The sequence below is a fragment of the Drosophila montana genome, unplaced genomic scaffold (genome assembly GCF_035044405.1).
Source record: "Drosophila montana isolate Dmon_TW-CO22-7 unplaced genomic scaffold, ASM3504440v1 contig_920_1, whole genome shotgun sequence".
Lineage (NCBI taxonomy): Eukaryota > Metazoa > Arthropoda > Insecta > Diptera > Drosophilidae > Drosophila > Drosophila montana.
Window position 1 is genome coordinate 925752 of NW_026999206.1, and position 26606 is coordinate 952357.

The window sequence follows — 26606 nt, forward strand, 5'->3', positions numbered from 1 at the left end:
ATTATTTACGAACGCTCCACACAGTTGGGCATCTTTGCCAATTGCATAGCACGATTCCACGCGCGTCGGGCGGCCAACAGTTGCATATTTTTACCAATTAAATGAAACTGAACCGATTGTAATCAAACCGTAAAGCTGAAACAATTGTAGAAAACCAATTCAAATAAAAATCAGAATAACGCAAAATACTCAAACTGGCACTGTTTTGCTCAAAGTGAGCGGTTAACTGGCGCTGTTAGCCATAACATTGCGTTTTTATGCTGGAATGACACTCTTTAACTTTGAATGCCTTATCAAAGCATACCGCTAACTGCCATGCAGAACAAGCGTTAATGGTGGTGCGATATTTGCTAAATTGGTTTTGTTAAATAAATAGATGCGTTTGCAGTTATTTATGAACTGGCTACATTTATGTTCGCGCACAAGATTTGAAAATATAGTGCCTGTTGCGCTTATGTTATCAGCAGCGTAATAACAGTGTGCTTTGCTGTTGCTCACATTTTACATTAAATGTTGCTTTTAGCCGTTAACTTTGAAATAATTGTGTTCAAGCAAATTATTTTTTTTATTACTGCTCGTATTTTGCATTTTTCAACTACTAGCGAGCATATTATTATACATATTTTCTTTAAGGCTTGCAAAATATTCTATTTATAAATGTATCCAATCTAACCTAATGGGACTTGTGCTTGGGTGCATCGTCAAATATAAACTTATTATGGATCATGTGTATCATGCGATCATGCCAGGTGCTCGAGAAAGAAGCCAAAGGCGGAATAGTTGGTAAAATGTTGCTTTTAAGGCATACACTATTCGGCTTCAGTTCCGCAACATGATGCCGGCCAGGATTAATACACGTCACCTGGCTCAGCAGGTGCACATCAGGCAGCGCGTCCAGATCATCCTCCGCATCCTTGGCCTGTCGGATCAGCTGCTTGGTGGCGAGCACACAAACATTTTCGGCATCCTCCAACTCCTTGAACCTATTGCGCTTCTCCGTATGGTACGCCGCCTTTGTGTGCAACGACTCCACATAATTGAAGTAAATGGACTTCATTTTCTTAGCGTTCTCCTTGCTCTCATTCCAATTGACGCACACATGGCGCAAATACTTGTAGCGCTCCAGGCAGAGGGATGCCTCATGATCCGATTGCAGCTTAATCGATTCGATGGCATCGTACTGTTGGCGTGCATCGCGCAGGTCTCGCTGCAGTTTGCAGAAGGAGCACCCCAACACGGTCAACATATCCTTGGCCATGTTCGAGCAATCAAATAGTTCGGCAATTTGATACTCCAGCTTGTACACGTTGCGCTGCAGCTGCCTAACGATCGCATTGCTGGAATCCTTCAGTCCTGGCATTGTGCAATCGACGGGCAAACGTGGTGGACACGCGGGCACGCCCGTCTTCAGCTGCAGCTCTAAATTATCCAAATAGCCGTTCATCAGCTCCAACTCGGCGGCAATCTGTTTCACCTCCGGTTCGGTGGGCTCCAATAGGCTTTCGCTGTTGCTGGCGCTGGTGGCCCTGCCATTGCCGCTGCTGGTGGCCGCATTGGAGTTCCAGGGATGCACCTTCATTGTGTGGGTGTGTTGTTATTGAATCGTGATGGCTTACTACTGCCCCGAACTGGAAAAATTAGTCAGACAGCAAACACAGTCGATTACAATGGCAAGGCGCGCTTGTTTAAATTTCTCGCACCCAGAACACAGAGTTGCTTTGAGCATGTTATAACTCTGTAATCTGTAGTTCATTTCAAATCTCTGTTAATCTAAGCTTAACATATTATAAAACTGGATTTATTCTGTAAGACTTGCCACTGGGCTTCTTCCACTTCTCACAGCTATCAATAAGTAAAAGTGGGCCGCTTTTTCATAGTTTGTAAGTTTATCATTTATTTTCAATAATTCGCTCATTTTGTACTATTTTGTCAGCTCAAGAAACTATTTACAGTTCTTAAGCAGTTCTGTTAATTAAAGCTGTTAGGCTGAAATGTTTGCTTAATATTTATTATTAATATTGCTTAATGCTTAATAAACGGCGTATTGATGAATTGCAAGATTTGAGCTACCAGACAAATAAAAAAAAGAATAAAATAATATTTTGCAGGACAAGTTAACAATGTTTTCGATATTCAAACTTTCAATGCAGAGTGTGGCAATTAAAGTGATATAAATTTAATAAAAATAATAGTCTTTTCGAATGTAAAAAAGGATGAATGTGACAGAAAACATTTTTTAACAGAACCTTTCGAGTTAAATTCAGTTATGAAAAACACTCAAAAATAAAATGTGCTTTAGTGGGTTAACGGATTCAAAGAACCATTTACAACTGTTAAACGCATTTTGAATATTGAAACAAGTTTTAAATAAATTAAAACTGATGAAACATTATTTATTCCGCACCCTTTCTACTCTTAAGCAAATTGTTTACTAACATTAACATTTTAGTCAACTTTTTTAGTGGCGAACATAGAAATTAAGAGCACTTTGTTTTGTCAATAGGCACAACAGAAACACGAAAATATTAACAAGCTGCTAGCTAATTAGTCCTTGAACTTGCCCAAAACGATGTCCTTGTAGAAGGGCACACAGTTCATGCGCACATTGAGACGGGCGCACAGCAAAAAGATGCCCGACAACTTGCGATGGATGGAGTAGATCTCCTCGGGCGGCGGACAGAGACGATGCGCCACCATTGTGGGCACCAGGGCGGCCAGACGCTCGGTCGTATTCTGTTTGCCAAAATCAAAATCTCCATCATAGCGAAAGATCTCGCCGAGTATCATAACGGCATCGACATGCGCCTGCTCCATCTGCCTCGTCTCATAGCCCGTCAGGAAGCCCATTTCACGCGACATCTGCAGCACCCCATCCCGATTATTCTGCGCCGCACTGATGATAACCTGGCGATAGTTTCGTATGAACTCGTGCTTATAGAAGCGCGTCGACCCAAAGTCAATCAGCATCAGACGCCGACTGTTCACATCGTACAGGAAGTTCGACCAATTCGGATCCGTTTGCATGCACTCGATCTCGAAGAGCTCGCGCAGGCACAGCTTCAGCACAGAGGCGGCGATGTGTGAGCGATGTTCATAGCTGGAGGGGGTATTAAATATAGGTTATGTTGAAAATAAAAACAATCCTTGCAACTGTCATTCGGCGATTAATTATGCTATGATGACACGTGTCGTGGCGTGAAGTCGCCCCCTTTTCGGGTATTAATGTAAATGTCTGGAATCTAAACATAAACTGGATCTATAGCTAAACGGCAGTATTAGCTGAAAATCTAAGAAGTATGTCTGCTGTCCAAATGATTATGTTGATTTCAACTAAAAAGTGGATCAGCAAGATGGAGAGCTTAAACTGAATAAGGAGCTAGCATAGAAAATGGCCAGGACTCTAATCAGCTTAGTGTAAGCCTAACAAGTGTCATTCGGGGTATAATTATGCTCTGATGACACTAGGCCGTTGCCAGGCCAACGAAAGGTGGTTATCTTTGTCTAACCAATGTCATTGTCTAATAGATCTATCCAGTGAACCAGTGAAATGAATCACTGAATAGCGCTGTCCTTGTCTAACCAATGCCCATACAAGCTGTTAGCTTTGTTATCTTGCACTCACCTGAGCTCAAAGCACTTGTCCAGGGGCACACCTGGTACCAGTTCCGTGGTGAGGACACTGGAGGTGGTCAGTTCACGGACCACCTTGGGCACATAGTATTCTTTGTAGGGTGAAATCATTTGGCGAAACTTTTCGGTATAGTCGGCCTCGCGTGCATAGTCCACCTCCCACTGCAGCTCGCGCTTGGCGACGCGCACCACATTGTCGATGAAGAAGCCCTGGGGGAAGACATCCCACACCTTGAGCATGCCGACCAGATTATCAATATCGCTCTCGATGCTCTGGGCAACGCCCGGATATTGTATCTTAATGGCCACCTCCATGCCATCCAGCAGCGTGGCCCGATGCACCTGGCCGATGGATGCCGCCGCAAATGGTTTGTCATCGAAGCTGCGCAAACGCTTGCGCCAATCGGGACCCAGCTGTGTGTTCATCACGCGCTCCACCTGCCAGTCGGGCATATAGTCGGCCGCCTGGCGCACCCGCTCGAAGGCCTTCGCCAGCTGCGGCGAGACCACATTTGTGTCCTGTATGCTCAGTATCTGGCCAATCTTCAGCGCGGCGCCGCGCACCTTGCACAGCGTATCCACAATGCGTTCCGCATTCGCCGGGCTCAACAGTGCGTCGCGCATATTCGTCGAGCCGCCCAGCCCCAGCGCGCCCTTCGTCAGCTCATTGATGGTGCCCACGCCGAGGCCAGCGAAAAGGCCGCCAAATGTGGCCATGCGGCCCAGACGCGATGCCGGCACTCGCCGCTGTTTGGCCACTTTGCTCAGCTCCGGCAGCGTCGATTCGGGGGCTTTCGGAGCAGCTAGAAATGTGGAACATGTCAGATGTAAGGCATGAGTTGGGATTAGAGGCAGTTTATTTAGGATCAATTTCATTATGAGTGCTTTGTTCTTGATTTCAATTGAGATAGCTGAAAGCTGGTGGATATTGCTAGGGAACGACTGGAAACGGAACACTAATTGAGATTAAAAACTCTTGAATTGAATGTGCATTAACAATTTTAGACTAGTATGATGTTTTCATTTAGGGAACGACTGGAAACGGAACACCAATTGAAATAATTGCATTTGCAATAACAGTTTTAGGATATTATGTGTTCATAGAGTCCTTAAGGGAACGACTAGAAATGGAACTCAAATTGAAACAACACCTTTGAATTGAATGTGCACTAACTATTTTAGCATATTATGCCGTTTCTATGGAGAGACCTTAAGAGAACGACTGGAAACGGAACACCAATCGAAATTGAATATTCATTGACAGATGCCGTTTTCATTAAGACCTTAAGGGAACTACTGGAAATGGAACACATATAGAACACTTTTTCATTGATTTCGTATTGTAAAAGAAGGACTGGTAACGGAACACTTTTTTCCTCTTGGATATTGTAAGCGAACGACTGGAATAGGAACACGTTTGGAATTGAAAAAACCTTTTGAATTGCATATGCATTAAAGAATTTGTAGAGGAACAGCTGGAAACGAAATTCTTTGAAAATGATAAGCTGGCTACGTAATGGAACACGTTCGCAATAGAGAACTGACCGTTATCTGTTTCGGGCTGCTATGCTAGATTATATATATCCAGATTGAGCTATAATATTTCAAATAAATCTAGTTTTAAATCGAATTCACACTGGGAATGCGAAATTGAAACACAAAGAAAGAAACACGGAACAGAGCCGTATATGTGGATGTGAGCTTTTCATGCATACCAGTTTTTGCCGCCTTGGATGATGCCATGGTCGAGGTGCCGGCGACAAAGCGCATCAGATTGTCCACATATTCGGTGTCCTTGCTCAGGATGCCCTCATTGCCGCTGGGCACGGGCGGCGTCGCCTTAATCGTTGGCGGTGACGCCTTCGGATCGCTGGGCAGCTGTTTGCTGGGCGTGGTGGGCGTGCGCAGGCTGACGTTGCGATTCATGTTGCGCTTGGAGAGAATTTCCTCGAATTCCAGCAGCGTTATAGACGATATATCCAGATTGGCGGCATCGGCAACATCCGAATGGCTGCGACTTGAGCGCGACACGTGACCAGCAGCGCTGTCCGCAACAGCTGATGTGCTCGAGCTGGGCTGCCAGTTGATTGGCTGCAGGGCGTTCAGATCACAGGGAAAATTGGTTTGCAGCAAGTGGGACAAGCCCTGGGCCACCACGTAGCCGCGTTCGCCGGTCTCCTGGAGCAGGGCTTGCGCCTTTTTCAATTCCTCGCTGGGCTGTTCGCTGGCCGTACGCAGCGCGTCCACCGTCTGATTCACATTGGCCTCAAGCAGTTCGCGCACACTCGAATTGCTCCACAGATGCTTAGTCAGCGCCAGATGCTCGCGACCGCACGCCTCCGCAACGATTTGCAGGCCGCGCAGCACGCCGAGCACGTCTTGTGCTGTGCGTGCCATCACCACACGTTTGACCAGTTCACGATGAGTGGGTGTTGCGCTCAGTTGTCTCAGTTGTCACAGTTGTTGTTGTTATTGTTGTTCTTTGGCTGTTGCCGGCAAATAGAGGCACAGGCAGCTACAAGTTTTGGGACGCTACTGCATCGGTCCGTGCGTCTGGCTGTGTGTGTGTGTGTGTATGTAAGCGTGTGCGTGTGCGTCTGTGTCGCCTCGTTGGCACATACAATTTGGTTTTTTCGATGCTGACTAAAAAATATAAATGTTCAGTTACGTAAACAAAAATAAATAAACTTGCACTACTGTTGCGAAATTTAAAACAGCTGTTGGCCAAACAAGTTTATTTCGGTTCACTTGCATATGGCTCAGCGGCAGTGTTGGCAAACAGAACTCAAAAAAACTTAACAGTATGTTAACGCTAACAGAGTTATGTGCAGCTAGGCCTATGTTAAGTGAATTAAGTCGACGCATTTCATTTTCGTCTTAAATATATACATACATATATTAAATTCACATTTATTATAATTGTCAACTACAATGCAATGCCAAGCGTTTGTTTCAATTTAATTTAAATCTGAGAAAATATTAGTTCTTTATGTATGTATGTGTTTCTGTATGTTATGCACCAGGTATGTTAGGCAAAGGCGTCCTTAACAGCTAATTAATATACATACATATGTACTTTCACTGCAGCACATAGACTTCAGCTTAACAATTTTAAAAAATTAAAAGCAAAATCACTTTATAACCCATAAGATTTAATTTAAAGCAAACTTCAGAAGTCGTCGTTTCAAAAGAACAAGCAAAATGGCGAAATGCATTTGCGGCTTCAAACACAAAATGGCGCAAAACGAAAATTACTGAAAATGGCGCTGGCAATAACAGTCGCTCAATTGAACTGGTTCGTTCGGAAGCACACGCACATGCCAATGTTTACAATTCGAACATTTCGCATTTTAAATTGTAATGTGCGGCATTTTTTGTGGAATAAGCCGTAATAACGACGATGCCAGTTGTCATTTGCACAGCGCCCTGGAGACGCTGCTGCACAATCGTGGACCCGACGTAAAGGACAAGCTCATAGTTGACAATGTGCTGCTGGCGGGCAACGTTCTGTGGCAACAAGGAGCGGCGCCACAAAAGCAGCCCCTGGTCAAAGAGGATCTGGTGCTGCTCTTCAATGGGGATTTATACAATTTAAATGAAAAGAAGCCTGCAACTGAGGCAGACAGCGCCTGGCTGCTGCAGCAGCTAATCAAATGCAAGAGCAGCGACGATGCGCAGCTGTTGGCGCTGCTGCAGCAGCTCGAAGGACCCTACTGCCTGATCCTGTACAACAGGTATACAAATATCCTAGAAACCAGTTTAAATCATAATTGAAATAACCGATTCCCACAGACGTGACCAAGTTCTATACTTTTGCCGCGACGCACTGGGCAGAAATTCGCTGATCATTGAGCGACACACGCATTGCCTCAAGCTGATGAGCACCTCGTGCCACCTGGAGCAGCAGGCGCCGGCTGCGTCAATGGAGCTGCCGCCACTGGGCCTCTACAAGCTGCACGTGGCGAAGCTCGACAAGTGCACATTATATCCCTGGCAGCCGCTTAACAAGGACACAGAGCAGCAGCTGGCGACGCTGGGCGCTGCCATGCACTGGAGCACAATGCTGGAGCGGGCAATAGCGCCGACTTGGCTGCTCGACACGACGCAGGCGGTGCCCAGCTACGATCTATACGAGCTAGCCGCTGACACAGTGGAGCTGGAGCCGCTCTACAAGCGTTTGCTGGACTATGCGCCAGTGCAGCAGGCATTACGCAAATTGGATGAACTGCTGCAGCATTCGGTGGCGGCACGTGTGCTGCATACGGCGCCCATTTGTCGCAAATGTGCCACATCTGGCGGCTGTGCGCATGCCAAAATCTCCATACTGTTCTCGGGCGGCATAGACTGCAGCATTCTGGCGCTGCTCGCGGACAAATATGTGCCGCAAACGGAGCCCATCGAGCTCATCAATGTGGCCTTTGAGCGGCCGACAGCAACAGCAGCTGGGCCGGATCGGCAGCAAGCGAGCAAATGGGATGTGCCGGATCGCCAGACCGCACTACAATCGTTGGCGGAACTGCAGCGTCTGTGCCCGCAGCGCAACTGGCAGCTGCTGCAGGTGAATGTCAGCCGCCGGAAGCTGCAGCAACAGCTGAGCACCCACATACGCCAGCTGATCTATCCGCTGCAAACGGTGCTGGACGAGTGCCTGGGCTGTGCCTTCTGGTTTGCCGCCGCCGCGCCCCAATCAACGGCACGCGTCGCGCTGCTGGGCAGCGGCGCCGATGAGCTCTTTGGCGGCTATACGCGGCATCGCAACGCCTGGCGGCGTGCCGGCAGCGACGGGCACGCTCGTCAGCTGGCCGTGCGCCATGAGCTGGACATGGACTGGCAGCGCATACCAGCGCGCAATCTGGCGCGCGATGATCGCATCATTGCGGACAGCGGCAAGACGGCGCGCGCCCCCTTCATCGAGGAGCATCTGGCCAGATTTGTGCGCTCCCTGGCGCCGCAGCAGCGCTGCTGCTACGCTCTGCCCGAGGGTGTTGGCGACAAGCTGCTGCTGCGCCTGTACGGCTACAGTCTTGGGCTGCGCGAGGCGGTGCTGCTCAAGAAGCGGGCCATACAGTTCGGCTCCCGCATTGCCGACAAGAAGCAGCAGGCGGCACAGCAATCCGACTATCTGCGCTTCGAGTCCTTGCACCTCAATTGATGGCACAAGACTCTTAACTACTTTTTTTAATATTTATACTTAAGAATTAAATAACAGAGACAATTCAAATTCTTTAAGGCATGTCTCTATTGAAACAGACTGGATCGAAAATTTCGTTTTTTATGTAAATTTTATTATAATGCCATTACAAATCACAAACTGTGTCAACTATCTTATATGTCTAGCACTTAAATCCGTTTTAAAGCTGTTTTCAAGCAATATTCGTTGCACTATGATTGATAATTATGTATATATATAAAAATGTTAACTGCCCACCGAATTTAATTTGTATTTCATTTAAATGGGCTATTCAAACGCTAAGGGCACTCGGCATAAAGCTACTTGTAAACATTTGTCATGCATGTTATAATTGTCGTTCTGTTTATGTTAACTTGGACATTAGATACTGTTGCGCCGAAGGTAAGTTTTAATTACAGCTAACATTAAAGTTTACATGATTGAAAACTGTTACCCGAATGTTACGACAGCTAGCTGCGTATGTGGTGTGTTCAACTTGTGCAGGCTTCACTGTACATTGGCAAATTTGACACACGAGTTAAGCCGTTTAATATGTTTGCGGTTTCAAAATTTTAGCAGAAAATTGCCAACAGCTGCAAAATCGTGCAGTTAACTCGAAAATGGGTGTGCCGTGAAATGAATGCCAATGCAAAGCTAGACAATATGCATAAGTGCAGATAATTGCATGGATATACATATTTATATATGTATATATGTATATATATATGTATATAGATAAGTACTATATTGTGTGCTTAAATACACACTTGTATGTTAAGTACATAACGACCTGATTGTATAGAAACATATGTACAAATTTCTTTGAGATAAAAAAAATAGATGAAGATATTTACAATACAATTGCACTATTAGCGGATTCAACTAGTTTTAAGAGGCGGAAAAGTGTCGGCTATTTGCGATTAAGGCGACCGGCACGCTCCGTTGTGGGATCGGCTAACTCCCAGGCGGGCTTGAAGCAGGCAACGGCAGCAGCAGGATTCGCCGCGGAGCAGCTGTTGTGCTGCAAATGCGGATTAGGCAAGGTGTTGGACCTGTAGCCAATGGATGTGTAGCCCTGCGCATATAGTTGACAATAGGGCACCTTATGCATGTGAATATAATGCCAGATATCATGATAGCTCCACTCCAGCAAAGGATTCAAACGCATTATATCCGGCCAGTCGCTGTCCGTTTTCTGCAAATCATCAAAAATTACAGTCTGTACAAAACAGAGCGAGAGAGAGAGAGAGAGAAAGAGAAGGAGAGCGAGACAAACCTGCATGGGCTGAAGATGCTGACAGTAGGGATCCGTATTGCGACTACCGACAAAGACGGCCTTTATGCGCGGCATATCCTCCGTCATGTGGGTGAGCGCCACCTTCAGCGAGTCCTTATATTTAATTAGATTAACATCGTAGCGCCGCACACAGTGCACAACAAAATCATCAATTTCGGCAAACGAATCATCCGACTCAATATAGAGCATCGGTATTTCACGGCTGGCGATGCCATGCTCCCGGCAATAGCGCATCAGCAGATCCAGCAGCACGGTGCAATCCTTGCCGCCATTAAAGCAGAATATCAACTGTGTGACATCGTAGAGCCGCAGGGTCTGGTCAAAAAAGTCATAGGCAGTACGGACGCGCCTCTCAATCTGGGCTCGTGTCGCATCTGTGATGGACACGGGATAGTCATCATCGTTGGACATGCTCCTGCTGCTCCCGTTGCTGCTGCCGTTGCAATTGGTGGTGCTGTTGCCGCTGCTGTATATGTCAACAATATTGGACGACTTTTTGATCGTGGCCTGTTGTGTCTGTATGCAGCATTTATTCATTTTGATTATCTATTTAAATCCTCCTTCACGCTGGCGACCGACCGTGCGACTCTCCTGCTGGACGCCACCTACGTAAGTAGAACGTGCGCGCGAATATAACAATTGATTAACTACTACGACAACTTTCTCCAAAATGTGACTGTGACTGTGTGTGTGTGTGTGTGTGTGTGAGTGTGTGCACAGTGTTGCTTTTATATAATAATTATCAACATTAACAATAGCTTTGTAGATTCGCGTTATCTGCTCACCGAATTACATCACATGCACACTTCACACACACACGCACGCACACATAGGCAGCGGCGCTACCTACTTTTACTAAAGTGGGTTATGTGTCTGGCTGCAATTAGACCAGCACGTTATTAATATTCAAAAAACGTTAACATTGCTGCTTTTTTTTGGGCTTAATCTCTAGTAATAATTGGCGCACAGCGCTGCCCCTATGCTTTAAAACACAGCTGACGCGGGCAACTGGTGCGCGAACTGGTCAAATTGATGTCTGGCAACGCTCAATTGCTGGCAGTGCTGTAAAATGCGTTCGATTCATTTGAATTTGTTTTCAAAAGCGTTTTATTCGCATTGCATAACATACATACATATTTCTTGTTGTTTATTTTTTTCTTCTATTTTTTACATATAACAAATGTGTGTGTGTGTGTGTGTGTGTGTGTGAGATTGTGTGTTTAACTTTAACAAAAACAATGCAATAATTGCGTTGAACGCCTAAACAATACAAGTACATTTAGTTGCTATATCTAACAAATGGGCACTGTCGGTTGTTTTTGTTTGTTGTTTTTGTTTGTTGTTTGTTGTGTTGCGTTGCCTGCGTCTAAACATCCACATTGTCCAGGACATTGTCAATGAGTCCGACAACTTTCTGACGAAAGCGACGATTCTGCTTGCCGCTCATCTCCTTCAGATACGGATGCAGGCTGATCAGAAACGAATAATCCGCATCCGGCTGCGTAACGGCTGCAGGTGCTGCCGCTGCCGTTGCCGCCGCCGCCGCCGCTGCTGGTGCGGGTGCAGGTGTGCTTGCAGCTGGCGGCGTTGTTGCCGCGTGTCCAAGATGCGTCAACATGTTGCTATGCTGATGCTGAAGCAGATGGTTGTTGTTGTTGTTGTTGTTGTTGCTGCTGTTGTTGTTGTTGTTGTTGTGCAGATGCTGAAACTGCAACTGGTTGCAGTTGCTGCCTTTGAGCCACTCGGCCACCGTCCAGTCCATGTTGTTGCGCAGCGCCGCAGCCATTGTAACTGGCAGCGTGACCAGCGAATGCTGCGCAGCTGCAGCAACAATTTTGTCAGCACTTTGCTGCTGCTGCTGCTGCTGCTGCTGCTGCTCCACTTTGATGGCCTGGAGGCGCAGCGGTGTCTGCGCTAGGCTGGCGTCTGTCTCCGTGTGCTCGTGCTCGTGCTCGTGCTCCTGCTCCGGGTTATCCTCCTCCTCCTCCTCCTCCACCTCCTCCTGCTCGGAGACCTGCACATCGGCCGGCCGGCTGCCATTGCTGTCTTTGGTGTTGTCGTCGCCCTCGTTAACCTGGCTCTCCTGATGCTGCTGCTGCTGATGCTGCTGCTGCTGATGATGATGCTGTTGTTGCTGCTGCTGATGATGATGATGATGATGATGATGATGCTCCAGCAGCCGCATGTGTCCAATGCGCGTCATTGGCTGCGTGCTGAGCGCAGCGGCAGCCAGAAATGTTGCCGCCGTCGTTGAGGTGCTCGGCTTGCGCAGGACCATGCCCCCGGGATTGGGGCTCGTATTGGGATTGGGCGTGGCGTTCGTTTGGGCGGGCAACTGTTTGTGACAGGCGCGCGACTTTGTGTAGGGTATCAGAAACTGCAGATACTTGGACAAATAGTATTTGCGTTTACCCCGACCCGTCTGGGTGCGCGCCGCCTTCAGGGATCGCAAGAAGCTGCTGCGTATGGTGCGCCAACGTTCCCGCGAGTTACGCACTGCAATGGATGTAAATGGATGTATTTTAATTTGGCACTCGATGCAGTCATGAGTTAACTAATGCTGCTGAAGAAATTCAGCAAATAAGCAGCAGGAACTTGAGGAACCTGACGACTCCGGAATACCCTATATACTTAGTAAGGCAAAGGCTACAGCTGGATAAAAACTACTCAACAGGAGTTTTCTTTCTTCTGAGCACGTAAATCATCCTGGCTAGTTTCCATTTCTTCAGGCTCTTTACTTAACTCCCAAATTCTTCGTTTATTTCGAACATCATGAATCTATGGCAAATAGTTGAAGCCATACTAAAAACTCCCGCATATTTACAATAAATCAAAGTACATAATACCCTAGACTCTAGTGCATGTCTGCTATGCAATATCCCTTAGCCAATCTCTTGCCTATTCAATCCCTAATAATTCAGTCATTTTATATTCTGGTCTATAATATTACTAACGATAAAAGCTCTCTTAAATCAATGGAGAGTTTCGCAAACGTATAATATTCATATTTTTGTTAAATTCTCCCTAAAACTTACAACATTTCTAAGTAATATTCGGTTTAACCATTAAATAGATTGTCAAAAAGCATAAAACACGAAAACTTAAACAAAATAATTCGCCCTTCAACGTACGCCAAAACATAACCTTAAAATAGTCGAGTTCTTAATGAACATAACCTTAAAAGCCATCTTGGGCTACAGACAGCTTTTTTTGTGAAATATGGAACATAATTGAGACATGGATTGCCTGGCATTTGCTGAGAGACTGTAATTCCCATTAAAAATATAAGCATTGGAAAGCTTTAATCCAGGGGATATTACATGTGCAGTGCTGTAAAACACAGTAGGCCAGAGGTGTGCGGCAACAAGTGTTGGTTAAGCCTGCAGCTGATTACATGCAGGGTATTTTCACTGCGCTGCAGTTGCTGAACTTTTTTTTTTAATAACATGCCAAAAGCAGGCAGGCAGCAGCAACAACAACAACAACAACAACAAAAACAGCCGCAGCAACAGCGACTAATTGCATGCAAACGCCGCGCGCAGCTATTGCTGTGTGTGACACAGTGACACACCTACACACACACACACACACACACACACACACGCATGTTAAGCATTTAAGCGTCGAGTGCAAGCGAGTTGGCACGACTACAAATTGCGATTGCATTGAAATCACACGCACACACACACACACACACACATGCATACAGCAGCAGCAGCAGCAGCGAAAAGCTTGCATCATAGGCGCGCGCCAGTACACACACACACACACACACGCACACATTTGCACCACAAATGAGCACGCAATTGCAAATAAAAAAAAAAAATAAACGAAAATGGAAATGGAAATCTACAAGTGCAGCAGCAGCAGGCGAAATGAAAAGTTTTTCAGCCTGCAGCACGTACATATTTGCACACAGACACGCACACACATATGCAGATTTTAATGCATGTGTGTATTTTGCACCTGTATCCTTTATTTCATTGGCCACATGTTGCCAGGCCTTCTGCACCTCCTCCTTTTTGCTATAGCCCGGATGTGTATAGTTCCATAGGCATGCCTGATTTTCCACCAGCTGCACGAATTTCACATTGAATACGGGATCATCCTTGCGTGCCATGCTAACGCTTTACAACACTGACACACTGCCGCGGCACCGTTACAATTGCAGCAGGAGCTAGCGAAACACACATTACACGCCTATTTTTTGCTATCGCAAAAAACAAAAAAAACAGAAACAACAACAACAAAAACAATTTCTGATATTGCGCGCGCTCTCTCTGTCTTTTGCTCTTTCGCCCTCACTCGCGCAACGGCAGCTGCAGCGGCGCAAATTGCAGCGGGCAAATGCAACAAACGGTATAATAAAATTAAATAAAAAAATTAATAGTTTTGCTTGTGGTGGGTTTGTTTTTTATTAGTATTTTAATTTTTTTGTTTTTTGTTTTGTAAATGGGCAACAGCAACAACTTGTCGCAACGAAAGCGCCGAGAAAACTGAAACCGAAACTGAGCGTAAAAAGCTGACAAATAAAAGCTGCAACGTAAACAATGCCAAACGGTTGGCGGCAGCGGCGGCGGCTGCTGCTAGAATCAACATCAAATGCAGCAAAAAAAATATATGGGAAAAACGGCAACAGCAGCAAACTAAGCAGCTGCAGCGGCAATGATTAAAATAAGCTTGTGTTTGCATACATATGTGCATTTGTGTGAGTGTGTGCTAAAAGCTTTGGCTCTAACGATGACGTCGCTGGCGGCATTTGTTGCATACAAGCGCACACAGACACACACTCACACACACACACACACACGTGCAGGCGCGCGAAATGCAAGTTTTTGAAAGCACACACAAGCACACATGTAGGTATGCACAAAAAGGCGCCAATATCGAAATGGCGCTCTTTACAGCACTGAAAACGCGCGGTGGCAACGCTTCAACCGTTCGGCTAGTGTGCCGCCGCGAACTAGTTCATCACACTGTGGCTCACTCGGCGCATATGTAACAGAATTTTGTGTTTTTTTTGCTGGAAATCAATTTAACTGAAAACTATGGCAGCCAGCGCAAAAGTAATGCTCAACGGCCTGCTGCAGCACAGACTGACACAGGTGAGTGCGACTCTCAGGCAACAAGCAATCACCGCCTTACCACAAATCCCATTTGCAGCTGGTGCGCTCGCTGCACACACAACCCGCCAGTTTGTCCAGTTTCCGCTCGTCCCGCGAGTTGCAGCCGCTCGAACAGTATCCAGAGGTTGAGGTCCTGCACAATCCGCCCGAATGGAAGTTTGTGGAGCGCCTGCTGCCCCCAACCACAGTGCCACAGCCAATTGCCAAGCCGGCCTACCCCTCCGGCTGGCAGCCCCCAAAGTCCGACGGCCAGGCCAGCGGCTATTTCGTTGCCCGCACCAAGAACCACATGGTGCCCGTCTATCTGCATACACGCTTCCGCGGCCAGCGTCGCCTCACCGTGGTGCGGCGCGTCCAGGGCGACATCTGGGCCCTGGAGCGCGAACTGCGCACCATTGTGGAGCGCGCCCGCAATGGGAAACTGTGCGCCACGCGCGTCAACGAGCTGAGCGGCCAGATACACATCCACGGCGACTATGTGGACCTGCTGCGGGAGCATCTCAAGACGTTGGGATTTTAGTTTAAACCATTTGATTGCTTGCAAATTACTGTCAATAAACATAATTCATATAAAGTCGGCACTCTGGACTCGGTATGCCGGATATGGTATGTATATATATTCAGATTATATCCATTTGTCGTGGAGCTTTCAATTAGCCATCTTAGAAGTTTGTTAAAGATAGCCATTCCAGCAGAAGTCTAGCCACTTTTCATCTCTCTGTTTACTATATATTTATATATGACAAACTTCTTCGATCTTTATATGGAATTGACACAATATACTGACTCGATCTTTTTCTGGAAGAGTTTGTCTTTGATTCCCTTTTCTTTGATCCAATGTCGGGAATAGTTCATGTATTCTTAAACTTTTCTGTTGATCTTAAGTTGGAACCCCGTTTACCTTTCCCTTAAGCCAGATCCTTTGATATATTATTCAAATTTTGATCCACAAAACCAAGGATCCCAAGAAATCAAAGATGACGGGTTGGGATGGGGGGACATGGATTTTCTAGTTCAGGACGTCTCCAGTAAATAATGAATGCTAAACAGACAAATTGCATGCAATCGTTTTCACCAATTTTCCACCCTTGAGGGTGAAACTTTTAGCGGAAACTAACAGTAAATAATGCAAATTTTACGGTTTGGGCTATTGTTTAATAATTTGATTATTATAAATACGAGTATGATCAAACAGACCAGACATAGAGCTGTATATATATATATATATAAATAAATATTAATTGTAAATGGATCTAAACGAATCCAAAGCAAACCCGACGAAAACTAAACAAAGAGCTCTATTTACTGTGTTTATTCGGAAATGAGAGCTTCCACAAATTGGAATCTTCATTTAGCCTTGGAACTTAAATTCTTATTTGAAAACAATTTTAAAAACGAGTGGGAAAACCTCCATACAATGCACATATAATATATATAGTATATATATATATATATAGATGTATATATGTATATATCTAAAATACTTACTTAAAATTTATATAACATTTATATTTTCAGTTTGAACTGATCAAGAAACAAGAGTTCGCTTCGCTTTATAGTAATGAGAAAAAAATTGGCTTTATTTAGTGTACAGATCTGTGGCTTTATACGCTACACTTATATGTATATGTATATGTATATATCTATATATATGTCTAAATATATATATCATTATTGCATATAATAGATTATATGCTGCGGGAACTGAATGCGTGACTTTATTACACAGTATGGATAGAGACGCTGCAGGGATGGGCGGGGGATAGGATATTAGCGCTCTATACAGCTATATATACAAAGTTATGCGCGTATAGAAATACATATGCATGCATGCAGACATACATATATGCATATATGTTTGTGTAAATTTATACTACAATTTTGACTTAAGATTAGTTGTATGGGATTGTATTTGCTTGGGGCTTCTCTGGGGGATTGACATTCTGTTGTTGTTGTTTATATACTAGACAATAAGAGTGTAGAAGCATAATGGCTCGAAACAATAATCGAGCGTGTGATTATTACAATCATAATCAACATCAACATCAACATCATCATCATCATCATAATGGGGGCATCGAGTAACAGGAGTAACGCGGTTTGGGTCTGGGTATGAGAGCATTCGCTACCTTACGCTGCCATCAGGTAAGCTCCTTGTTGCGTGCACGTGCTCGAGCACGGGCACGGGCATGGGCATAGGCAGCGGCACGCCACCGTTATCCATTGGCGCCCGCCATGGCTGTGGGCGTTAGCGGCACGCCCACCAGGCCACTAACGCCGACCGGCGTTGTTGGGGCACCGCCCGCCGTTGCCGTCACGGCCGCCGTGGAGGAACGTTTCAGCGCCTTGCGTATAATCGTCCAGTCCTCCATAATATCCTCCTCGCGCAGCATATATACAACGTAGGGGCCGGTGACGGTGACGGCCTTTTTGCGTCCAGGTCCACGTACTTTGCTCTGCCGCTTGTCATTGCCCCAATCATCCCAGGAGATGTCCACATTGTGTCGGTCCTCTTCGAGACGTCGTATGCGCTCCATAAGATCCTCGCGCAAATTATCAGCTGCCATTTGTTTCTCGCTCTGGCAAGGCAAAAGTTGTTTGAAATGTTGCAGCCCAAAAGAAAAGCCTGAAGACTTACCTCAAAGTGCTGGGATGCTGCCTGCTCCTCGGACAGATATTTGTGTTCGATATTCTGCAGGCGGAACTTGCGCAGCACATCGGCGACCTCAATGCGCGTCCGATACACTTTGTCGAGCTCCTTTTGCGGCTGCACAAACTCCTCGGATCGGCCGGAACGCACATCTGACAGCTGCTGTTCAATGAGGCTGATGCGTTCGTAATAATATTGTTCGCGCAGTTGGCTAAATTGCCGCTCGAGGCTGGCTGTACAGATCGGTCAGTAATATGTGGTCATGAATTGGCGCCAATTTTGCTGCTTACCCAGATCCTCTATGTGTTCGGCGCGGCGCAGCTCAATTTCGCTGGCATCCATTTCGGAGGAATCATCGGAATCGCATTCGTTTGCCTCCTCCTCCTCCTCGTCGGAGGTGTCGTGTGCCTGGCTGGAGTTGGAGCGCTCCGACTCCGCACCAGAGACGTCGCCCTCCGCATCCGATTCGCCATTTTTAACTGGCATTTGGGTTGTACTTTGGGTGGGGAGCGGGGCTATTTGTTTATAGCGCTAACACGGTTGGCTTGTCGTTTGATAAGCAAGCACTTCACTCACTTGTCTGCCGCGCGATCTACACCTTTTAGGAAAATTATATTTCTTATTTTCACTAGTTTTCCTTCGATTTAGTAAACTATGTGGAAATTTACTGGCTGCGAATATTGTTTTGTACTGCAGCTGCAAAAAGTGTTGGCTGACGACGCAAGGCAAGCAGTGCTGCATAGCGCAGCACTATCGACTATAATTGAACTCTATCGATACATTTTTTAAAACTCACAACGACTTTTTGGCGTGCTTTTTAAGCGTTAATCATAGTTAAATGATAGCATTAAAAAAAATTGATGGGAAAATTAATCATAATACAAATGTGTTGTCTTGACCACACGTATTCAAGTGTTGCAGGAAAAATACCAAATCCGAATACCAAAAGTGTTGCATAAAAATACGATATGGTCACACGCACGCGCCAAGTAAACAGCTGACGTATGAGTGTGAAAAAAAAAGAACGAGAAAAACAAATAGGCACTGCGATAAATACGTGTAATTTTTGTAAAGAGCGTGAACAAATTATATTGTAGTGCCATCAGCGAGATATGGAAACGCCAACCGCCGATGATTTGCTACAGTTTCGCGACTATAGCGCAACTAATAGCGGCACACCAGCACAAATCAATGTTAACTCGCCAACGCATGCGACTGGCGGCGGCGGCAGCGGCGGCGGCAGCGGCGGCGGCGGCGGCGGCAACTTTAACGCACAGCGTCAACGTGGTGATCCGCTCTCCGATCTTATCTACGATATGAGCAACTCGGCCCAAACAATGGTCGGCGGTGGCGCTGGTCCAGCCGGAGCATCGGGCGCCTCAGCGGATGGAGCCGCAGGCGGTGCACGTCTCTCGTTTCTGACCATGGAGTACTATCAGCAGTTCTTCAACGTGGACACGTATATGGTGCTCGAGCGCATTGTGAACTCAATGGTACCGAAACGGGCCGCTGCCAACTATTTGCGCATGAACATCGGCGAGAATCCGGATCTGTATGGTCCATTTTGGATAACCATAACGCTGGTAAAGCACAGCCACAGTCACGCCCTTTATATGCACTCACATGCGCTTCGTTTTCAGATCTTCTCGATAGCGATTAGCGGCAATATTGCCAGCTATTTGCAGCAGGCGAACGATAGCTACCATTGGCACTACAATTTCCACCTGGTCTCGTATGCGGCCACCTGCATCTTTCTGTATGCCAACATATTGCCGGCCGTGCTCTGGGCGTTGTTCAAGTATAGCCTCAAGCCTGTGGATGAAGCGGATGCCGTCGAAACGGACAGCGTTAGTTAGAAACTCACAATTATTGCCTGCTCTCCTCTCTCTCATTGTTATTCTCTGTCTCGCTCTAGCAGGCCAGCTATACGCCCAGCCTGTTGTCGCTCATGTGCATCTATGGTTATAGCCTGGCCATTTATATACCCGTCTCCGTACTCTGGGTGATCAATGTGCGTGCCCCGGGCATTTGGCATATCAATTATGTGAGATTGTATTAAATATGTTCAATTTGCAGATTTCATTGCTACAGTGGCTGCTCGTTATAACGGCCGCTCTGCTTTCCGGCACGGTGCTAATCGCGGTGCTGACGCCCGCGCTGCGCAATTCGAAGTTTTCGCTATTCCTCATCATTGGCATACTTGGCGCCCATATTATACTGGCCGCCGGTTTTCTGCTCTACTTCTTTCACAGTCCACCGGAAGCGGCGTTGGCCGCAAAGCCAACGCCCGCACCGCTGCTGAAGGCCGCCTTACCCAAATTATCCACACAAGCGGTGGCCGGCGATCTGCCGCCGGGCAATATCACCGGATAGAGATCATTCCAAGCTAAGCAAATTTCGATATTTCTGTTGTACATTTAGTTCCAAATAATTATTCTTATTTTATTTTCCCTCTTTAAACAACAATTTTGTTGGTCGCTTAACCAGATGTCAACTGCTGCCGGCTGTTAATTCAAATAAATTCTTAAGAGCTAAGTCTAGAAATGGGTTCGCCTTTTTCTGGCTCTCCGAAGACTCGGACAAAGGCGTGCCAAATATCGGGTTGTTAAAATTTATTTCCCCCAACTGCGTCTTAGCGGGATTTATGTTTGTTTTGGGTTTACTTCAATTGGGGCTTATGCGTGGCTTTACGCTTCGTGTTTAACTGGTACAGTGAACGCTCGCGAACGAGCACGCGTCGGTTGACAAATAAAAATACTTATTCTTTATTTATATAAATGAAAAGCATTGTATATATGAACACAGTAAGAACTCTCTGGGACGCGCAGAGATTGTCAGTTGGTATTTGTCCGCTCAAGAGTTGTGTCCGCCTAATAGAGCCTTATATATAAGTAATTAAGTGTTTGCCAAAAAGAAATGTCCGCCTAATAGAAATGTCTGTTTTTTTTCTGCTATTTTAGGTAATTTTGGGGTCAAAAGTGTTTCAAACCGAAAAAACTAAAAATCGAAGAAAAATCGAATATAATAAAATAAGTAAAAACCTAGATATACTACATTCCGAAGTAAGTTGAGATCAATGGGCAAAAATTACCTAAAATCCGAAACTTCAGAAGAAATGTCTTTCGGATTTTTCTTAAATAAAATTCTTAGTTTTTTAAGCTTGCAATATCCATCATTATATGTTTCCAATATTATGCAATTGAATACACGAATTCCACACTCATTTCCTTTTGAAGAAAACTGGCTGCATTTTGGGTACAGTCTGTTATCCGATAACGGACACGTGTAAACCAGTCGCGACTTTTTGCTTTGCTTGTGTTTGTGTGTGCTTATATCTAATATAATATTAATAAAAACTTTGTATTCACAATCTGCCTGAATTGTGCATTGGCTGTCTTTCACTGTGGTCACCTTTAGCGTGCGTCTACTGTACACACAAGTGCTGTTCGCTTATGCCCAAATTCGAGTCTTTCAATTGAATTTCGCCCAAACTCCAAATGTGGCCCAAAAGTGCCTATTGTTGTTGCTGCTTGGAGCATCACTAATTTCCTAATGGCCGCACGTGCACACACACACACGCACACGCACATATACACACGCACACACACACGCACACACAGGCATTGGTATTCCACATGGAGAGCCTGCCCTGCGGTGGACTGATTTGTGGATTGGGTCCTTTGCTGCCAGGTTGAATTCTTCCAAACACACACACACGAACACGCACACACGCACACACACATACCCTTTTAAAAGGTATTTTGATTTTGTCATAAAATGTGTAACGTGTAAGTTTAACTACGCTCCTCATATATATACCAAATCCTATGAACATCGGACAACTATAACATATAGCTGTCATAGGAAAGATCGGTTCAAAATTAGGTTCTTGTATGGAAAACTTGTTTGTTTAGCAAGATATCTGGCCCAAACCCGGCATTTAAAATTTTAACTATGCTCCTCATATATATACCAAATCCTATGAACATCGGACAACTATATCATATAGCTGTCATAGGAAAGATCGGTTCAAAATTAGGTTCTTGTATGGAAAACTTGTTTGTTTAGCAAGATATCTTGCCCAAACTCGGCATTTATAATTTTACCTATGCTCCTCATATATAAACCAAATCCTATGAACATCGGACCACTATATCGTATCGCTGTCGTAGGAAAGATCGGTTCAAAATTAAGTTCTTGTATGGAAAACTTGTTTGTTTAGCAAGATATCTGGCCGAAACCCGGCATTTATAATTTTACCTATGCTCCTCATATATATACCAAATCCTATGAACATCGGACAACTATATCATATAGCTGTCATAGGAAAGATCGGTCGAAAAGTTGGTTCAAAATCTACGTCCAACCTATGCTTCGTATATATGAGCCACATCATATTTGGATCGCACTACTGTATTTTATAAAAAGAATCGGTCGAAAGCTGAAGTTTTGTATTTTCTTCAAACTCAGCATTTGCTAGCTTCACAATTCGAACATACTTATCTGCAAAAGCCAAATATCAGCAAGGGTATTTAGTGTTCGGCTTGCCGCAGAATACGCTTACACCCTCAAATGTATCCTCGATTCTGTGCATTTCTTGCTTTGGTGAATTTTATTCGCTTGGTTTATTTATTCCAGCAATGTGCAAATTATTTGCATGGCAGCAGCCTCCAAATAAACAGGGTGCTCCTTCTAAATAAATGAATGCAAATCAAACTTGAAGAGAAACTAGAAAAATGTATAGAGCCTCAAGCGAATGTGAAGAGATATTTGCATAGTTTGTCGCACTCAAATTATAAAATAAACTTCGCATCTATTTTTTACTATTAACTATTTGCAATGGTTTTTTTGTGATATTCGGCATAAATTTAAGATATGCCAAGGTATATAAACCGATTATCTTTAAGCCTTTTCCTTTCTCTTTATGCCTCACTGTAACGCTTTATATATCTATCTCATATCTCTCTCTCCCTATGTATATATTCTTGATCCATTGAACCCATTGAAAATGAGTAAAAGGGTATAATAAAATTTTTGATCATATATGCAACAGGCAGGAGGAAGCATAAAGTATATATATTCTTGATCAGCATCACAAGTCGAGTCAATCTAGTCATGTCCGTCTGTCCGTATGTTTTGTAAGCTTCCAGAATAGTATATATATATTTATATATATATATACTTCAAGTATCTTTAATTTGCTATCCCCTAGTCGGGAACTTTCTCAGATATCTTGACCAAACTTGGCATTAATGCAAATTTTTAATCATAACCTGAACGATTAGTTATTATTAAATGTTTAAGAACTATTTATTAACTTGAATAGCACCTTAATTGCACCCTCTGAAAATCCTAACAATGGCATTGGTCATCTTGGGCAGGCATTACTGTACTGTACTGTAACTGTGCCTGAGGCGTTGCTCTAGAAATGTCACCCTGTATTTTATATGGATACATCCTTTATACGTAAATGCGTGTTAACAAAAGTACAGGGCACACTCACTAAATGATACCAACTGCCGTTTGGCTAAATTTCTTTTTATTTATAATTTAGGATAATTTAGGGAAAACTGTTGAAAATTTGATATTATATTGGATAAAAGAAAGAAAATTATAAAAAAAAAAAATATATAAATATATATTTAAAAATATATATATATGTATAAAATATGTATTAAATAGATACTATATTTTTTACAGACTATGGAAGCTAATGATATCGTATATGGAATCAGGTATACTTATGTATATAGATTAGTTACGTTCAATATGTATATAAGGTACTGTACTTTGCAGGGTATCTGCCAGCCAAGCACTTTTGCCCACAACATACTCGTGGCACTTTGGTGTCACACACACACACACACACACACACATACACTCCAGCAAACACTTGGAAATATATTAAAGAGGAAATTTCTCAATTTCGAATGCAAATATTCCAGCCTCCAACGCATCGTTAGATTTGTCGTTTATTTTGCTTCTGTTACGTTAATACTCTGTAAAAAATGGTTAAGAACAGGTATAATAGATCTATGCGTGCAGGCTTCACCGTGTAGTGTAGGATGTTATATATTGGGAATGTTTTACGTTTTGAATACCTAGCTCGGTGCCTCAATTTTGGACGCTCTGCCCTGGGCGTGGGTATTTACACACCTTTTTATGGCATATTAAAGGCTTGAAAATTTCATCAAGATCAGACATGGAACAGCCAAGTTATTCAAGAACGCATTTCGAATATATGGGAAGATGACGTGCAAACGTGTGTACCGAAGGCAGCTGGTATGTTGTTAACATTAGCTCAGCGCTAGTCACAGGGTATCTGCTAGTCGGGCACTGCTTGGTCGCATTGTTTTTTTTCGTGCTGCCTAATCCTCGACAGCCCTGGCCCACCCTCGCGCTTTAGATGCTCGAAGGTGCGAGCGGGATAGCAACAATTGGCTTGCGTGCATTGGCGCCCCCGTTGCCTCCGTTGCCCCCGTTGCCGTTTGCACGCATACATTCATGCATGAAAATGCTGCTGACTTTGTATGTGGGCACAGAATGCGGCATGCCGCTGGCTTATGAGGCGTATACATCACGTCAGCAGCGGCGGCTGCAGTTGACAATTTGTTTGCCAGCCAAATTGGAAATGTGTAATTGAAACTGCAAATGCGGAATGCAATTCATTATTTTTCTCATGGCACGCAAATTGCAAAGCATAAACATATATGTATATATATAAATAAAATTCAAACTCGATTGAGGGAAAATTTTATTAAATTTATATCCAGCTGGGAAAATGGAAGTCAGGAAGTTAAGCATATACATAGAGAGCATATACATTTAGTATAGATATGAAAATGTCCTGAAAGTTTCAAGAAAGAATTAAGCACGGGTCGGCAGTGCTCGACCAGGAGATACCCTAAGCCCAGCTGCCAGTACATACACTCTAGCTTATTTCTATGCAAGCACAAGAGTACACACACACACACACACACACACATACACACTTTGGGAAATGTGTCCGTGATTAACTTCTACGTCTATTGCCCGATCTCACTCAAGCTCTTCAAAGCAAAGAGCTATGGTCAAAAAACAGTATCGAACTTTATCGATTATGCGAAAGTTATCGATTATTTGAAATAAACTCGATCTTTGCAAGTTTCTAGCAGTTGAATACTGTGTCATTTACAGCGGTAGAGGTAACTACTGGGAAAATCATTTTTTAGCGCTTGCGGTTTGGCCTGTGAGTCAGTCAGTCAATATCTATGGATATAAAGCTGATTGATTGAGTGACCGACTGTCGGACTGACTTATTATCTCTATATATATAAAACTGTTCTGACTGATTGACTGATATAAATTAGTTAGTCAGTATCACAATCATATCTAAAACTGATTGATTGCGAGATGGCTTGGGCTGTGCTTTAATCAGTCAGTCAGTCAGTCAGTCTGTCAGTCTGCCTCTCAATTAATTAATTTTATATACATAGATGATTGATTGAGAGACTGAAAGACTGATTAATTATATAGATATGCGTATATATATTTACATCATCAGTCAGTCTCTCAATCATATCGACTTACCAACTGACCGACTGACTGACTGATGTATGGCTTGGTCTGTGCATTGATCGGTCTGTTAGCCAGTTTGTCAATCAATATAAAACTGATTGATTGATTAGTTAATCATACATAAAACTCGTTGATTGATTTAGAGGCTGACTGGCTGACTGACTGACTGATGTTTCGTATGGATTGGCTTGTGCGTTAATCAGTCAGTCCCACGGTGTGTCTCAGTTTTTTATGCAAAGAAAGATATGCATATGTGTTTGATTGAGAGACTGACCGACGGACTGTTCAATTATTTAAATATATATATATTGATAAGTCAGTCAGTTTCTGAATCTTAAATAAAACGGATTGATTGGGAGACTGACTGACTGAGCGACTGAATGACTGATGTAACGTATGGCTTGCATTGTGCCTTAATCAGTCTGTCCGTCAGTCAGTTATTCAGTCAATCAGTATTAGCTTGATTGACTGATGAGTTAGTCAGTGTCTCAATCATGTATAAAGCTCACTGATTGATTTAAAGACTGACTTATTGTACCTTTATGCTATACAATTTAGGTGAATGCCTCCGGCTCGTATTCTTTCTCAACTGATTAGCGTAAGTTATGGCAAGGGGTACTGCACAAGCTTGTGCTTAAGGACTACCCCTAACGCCCGCGCACACCCCCTTCACGGTACTTGTCTGCTGGCGTTGCGGAAACGGAAGTCACTCGACGTTCGCTGAATTTTTTTTCTTTTTTGAAATTAGCTTATGTGCAGCGGCTCGTGAGACATGCTTTTTTTTGGGTATTTATTTTATTAAATTTACATAAATATATATATGTATGTATATTTTTTTTGCGTCAATTAGTGGGCGTGCGTGTTTGTGTGTGTGGCTCCCACTTTGAGCCGCCCTCGTAATGCATTTGAAGCGTTAAAATGCCACTTGAGCCAAGATATTTGCATATGGTTGCGGGCCTCCGGGCGGCCTCGCCGTGGGCAGCAGCTGCAACTGGCAGCCACAAAGGCAGCGGGCGGCTCTTTTACGAATGCAAAATGCGAAATGCACATCGCATTCTCCAATTCCCATTCGACCTGTTGAAGTAGCTCGTGGCCAACAAACCGTAAACTGTTTAGCATATTTTTTTTGCGTCCATCTTGTTACCAACTAATGCCATCGAAATTGTACGCATTTTG

The 26606-nt window shown here is 44.3% G+C and overlaps 7 protein-coding genes across 9 annotated transcripts; 3 read left to right on the top strand and 4 right to left on the bottom strand.

Moving 5' to 3' along the window:
- Nucleotides 1-2342: 2342 nt before the first annotated feature.
- Nucleotides 2343-6802, bottom strand: Coq8 (ubiquinone biosynthesis protein COQ8, mitochondrial). Of its 2 annotated transcripts, XM_064699320.1 has the most exons (4): nucleotides 6699-6802; nucleotides 5346-6273; nucleotides 3623-4433; nucleotides 2343-3097 (listed from the first exon to the last, which is right to left on the bottom strand). In XM_064699320.1, the coding sequence occupies exons 2-4, from the start codon at nucleotides 6025-6027 to the stop codon at nucleotides 2545-2547; spliced, it is 2046 nt and encodes a 681-aa protein (XP_064555390.1). In that variant the 5' UTR covers nucleotides 6028-6273; nucleotides 6699-6802; the 3' UTR covers nucleotides 2343-2544. The 2 variants fall into 2 exon arrangements, with proteins under 2 accessions (XP_064555390.1, XP_064555389.1); XM_064699319.1 differs by lacking the exon at nucleotides 6699-6802 and having other exon boundaries at nucleotides 5346-6364.
- Nucleotides 6803-6905: 103 nt separating this feature from the next.
- Nucleotides 6906-9062, top strand: LOC135440252 (asparagine synthetase domain-containing protein CG17486). Its single transcript, XM_064699321.1, has 2 exons — nucleotides 6906-7364; nucleotides 7423-9062. Exons 1-2 carry the CDS (start codon nucleotides 6991-6993, stop codon nucleotides 8780-8782), a joined length of 1734 nt encoding a protein of 577 aa, XP_064555391.1. The 5' UTR covers nucleotides 6906-6990; the 3' UTR covers nucleotides 8783-9062.
- Flad1 (Flavin adenine dinucleotide synthetase 1) lies at nucleotides 8894-11091 on the bottom strand. Its single transcript, XM_064699323.1, has 3 exons — nucleotides 10948-11091; nucleotides 10077-10702; nucleotides 8894-9995 (listed from the first exon to the last, which is right to left on the bottom strand). The coding sequence occupies exons 2-3, from the start codon at nucleotides 10632-10634 to the stop codon at nucleotides 9711-9713; spliced, it is 843 nt and encodes a 280-aa protein (XP_064555393.1). The 5' UTR covers nucleotides 10635-10702; nucleotides 10948-11091; the 3' UTR covers nucleotides 8894-9710.
- A 95-nt stretch (nucleotides 11092-11186) lies between these two features.
- LOC135440253 (hybrid signal transduction histidine kinase L) lies at nucleotides 11187-14591 on the bottom strand. Its single transcript, XM_064699322.1, has 2 exons — nucleotides 14064-14591; nucleotides 11187-12593 (listed from the first exon to the last, which is right to left on the bottom strand). Exons 1-2 carry the CDS (start codon nucleotides 14215-14217, stop codon nucleotides 11464-11466), a joined length of 1284 nt encoding a protein of 427 aa, XP_064555392.1. The 5' UTR covers nucleotides 14218-14591; the 3' UTR covers nucleotides 11187-11463.
- A 472-nt stretch (nucleotides 14592-15063) lies between these two features.
- Nucleotides 15064-15797, top strand: mRpL49 (mitochondrial ribosomal protein L49). The gene is made up of 2 exons (XM_064699352.1): nucleotides 15064-15202; nucleotides 15261-15797. The coding sequence occupies exons 1-2, from the start codon at nucleotides 15146-15148 to the stop codon at nucleotides 15741-15743; spliced, it is 540 nt and encodes a 179-aa protein (XP_064555422.1). The 5' UTR covers nucleotides 15064-15145; the 3' UTR covers nucleotides 15744-15797.
- A 1024-nt stretch (nucleotides 15798-16821) lies between these two features.
- Brms1 (breast cancer metastasis-suppressor 1-like protein) lies at nucleotides 16822-18578 on the bottom strand. Its single transcript, XM_064699351.1, has 3 exons — nucleotides 18164-18578; nucleotides 17862-18106; nucleotides 16822-17802 (listed from the first exon to the last, which is right to left on the bottom strand). The coding sequence occupies exons 1-3, from the start codon at nucleotides 18357-18359 to the stop codon at nucleotides 17440-17442; spliced, it is 804 nt and encodes a 267-aa protein (XP_064555421.1). The 5' UTR covers nucleotides 18360-18578; the 3' UTR covers nucleotides 16822-17439.
- A 281-nt stretch (nucleotides 18579-18859) lies between these two features.
- On the top strand, nucleotides 18860-20470 carry LOC135440268 (protein YIPF1). Of its 2 annotated transcripts, none has more exons than XM_064699349.1 (4): nucleotides 18860-19456; nucleotides 19514-19720; nucleotides 19789-19884; nucleotides 19950-20470. In XM_064699349.1, the coding sequence occupies exons 1-4, from the start codon at nucleotides 18986-18988 to the stop codon at nucleotides 20244-20246; spliced, it is 1071 nt and encodes a 356-aa protein (XP_064555419.1). In that variant the 5' UTR covers nucleotides 18860-18985; the 3' UTR covers nucleotides 20247-20470. The 2 variants fall into 2 exon arrangements, with proteins under 2 accessions (XP_064555419.1, XP_064555420.1); XM_064699350.1 differs by having other exon boundaries at nucleotides 18862-19456; nucleotides 19792-19884.
- Nucleotides 20471-26606: the final 6136 nt, after the last annotated feature.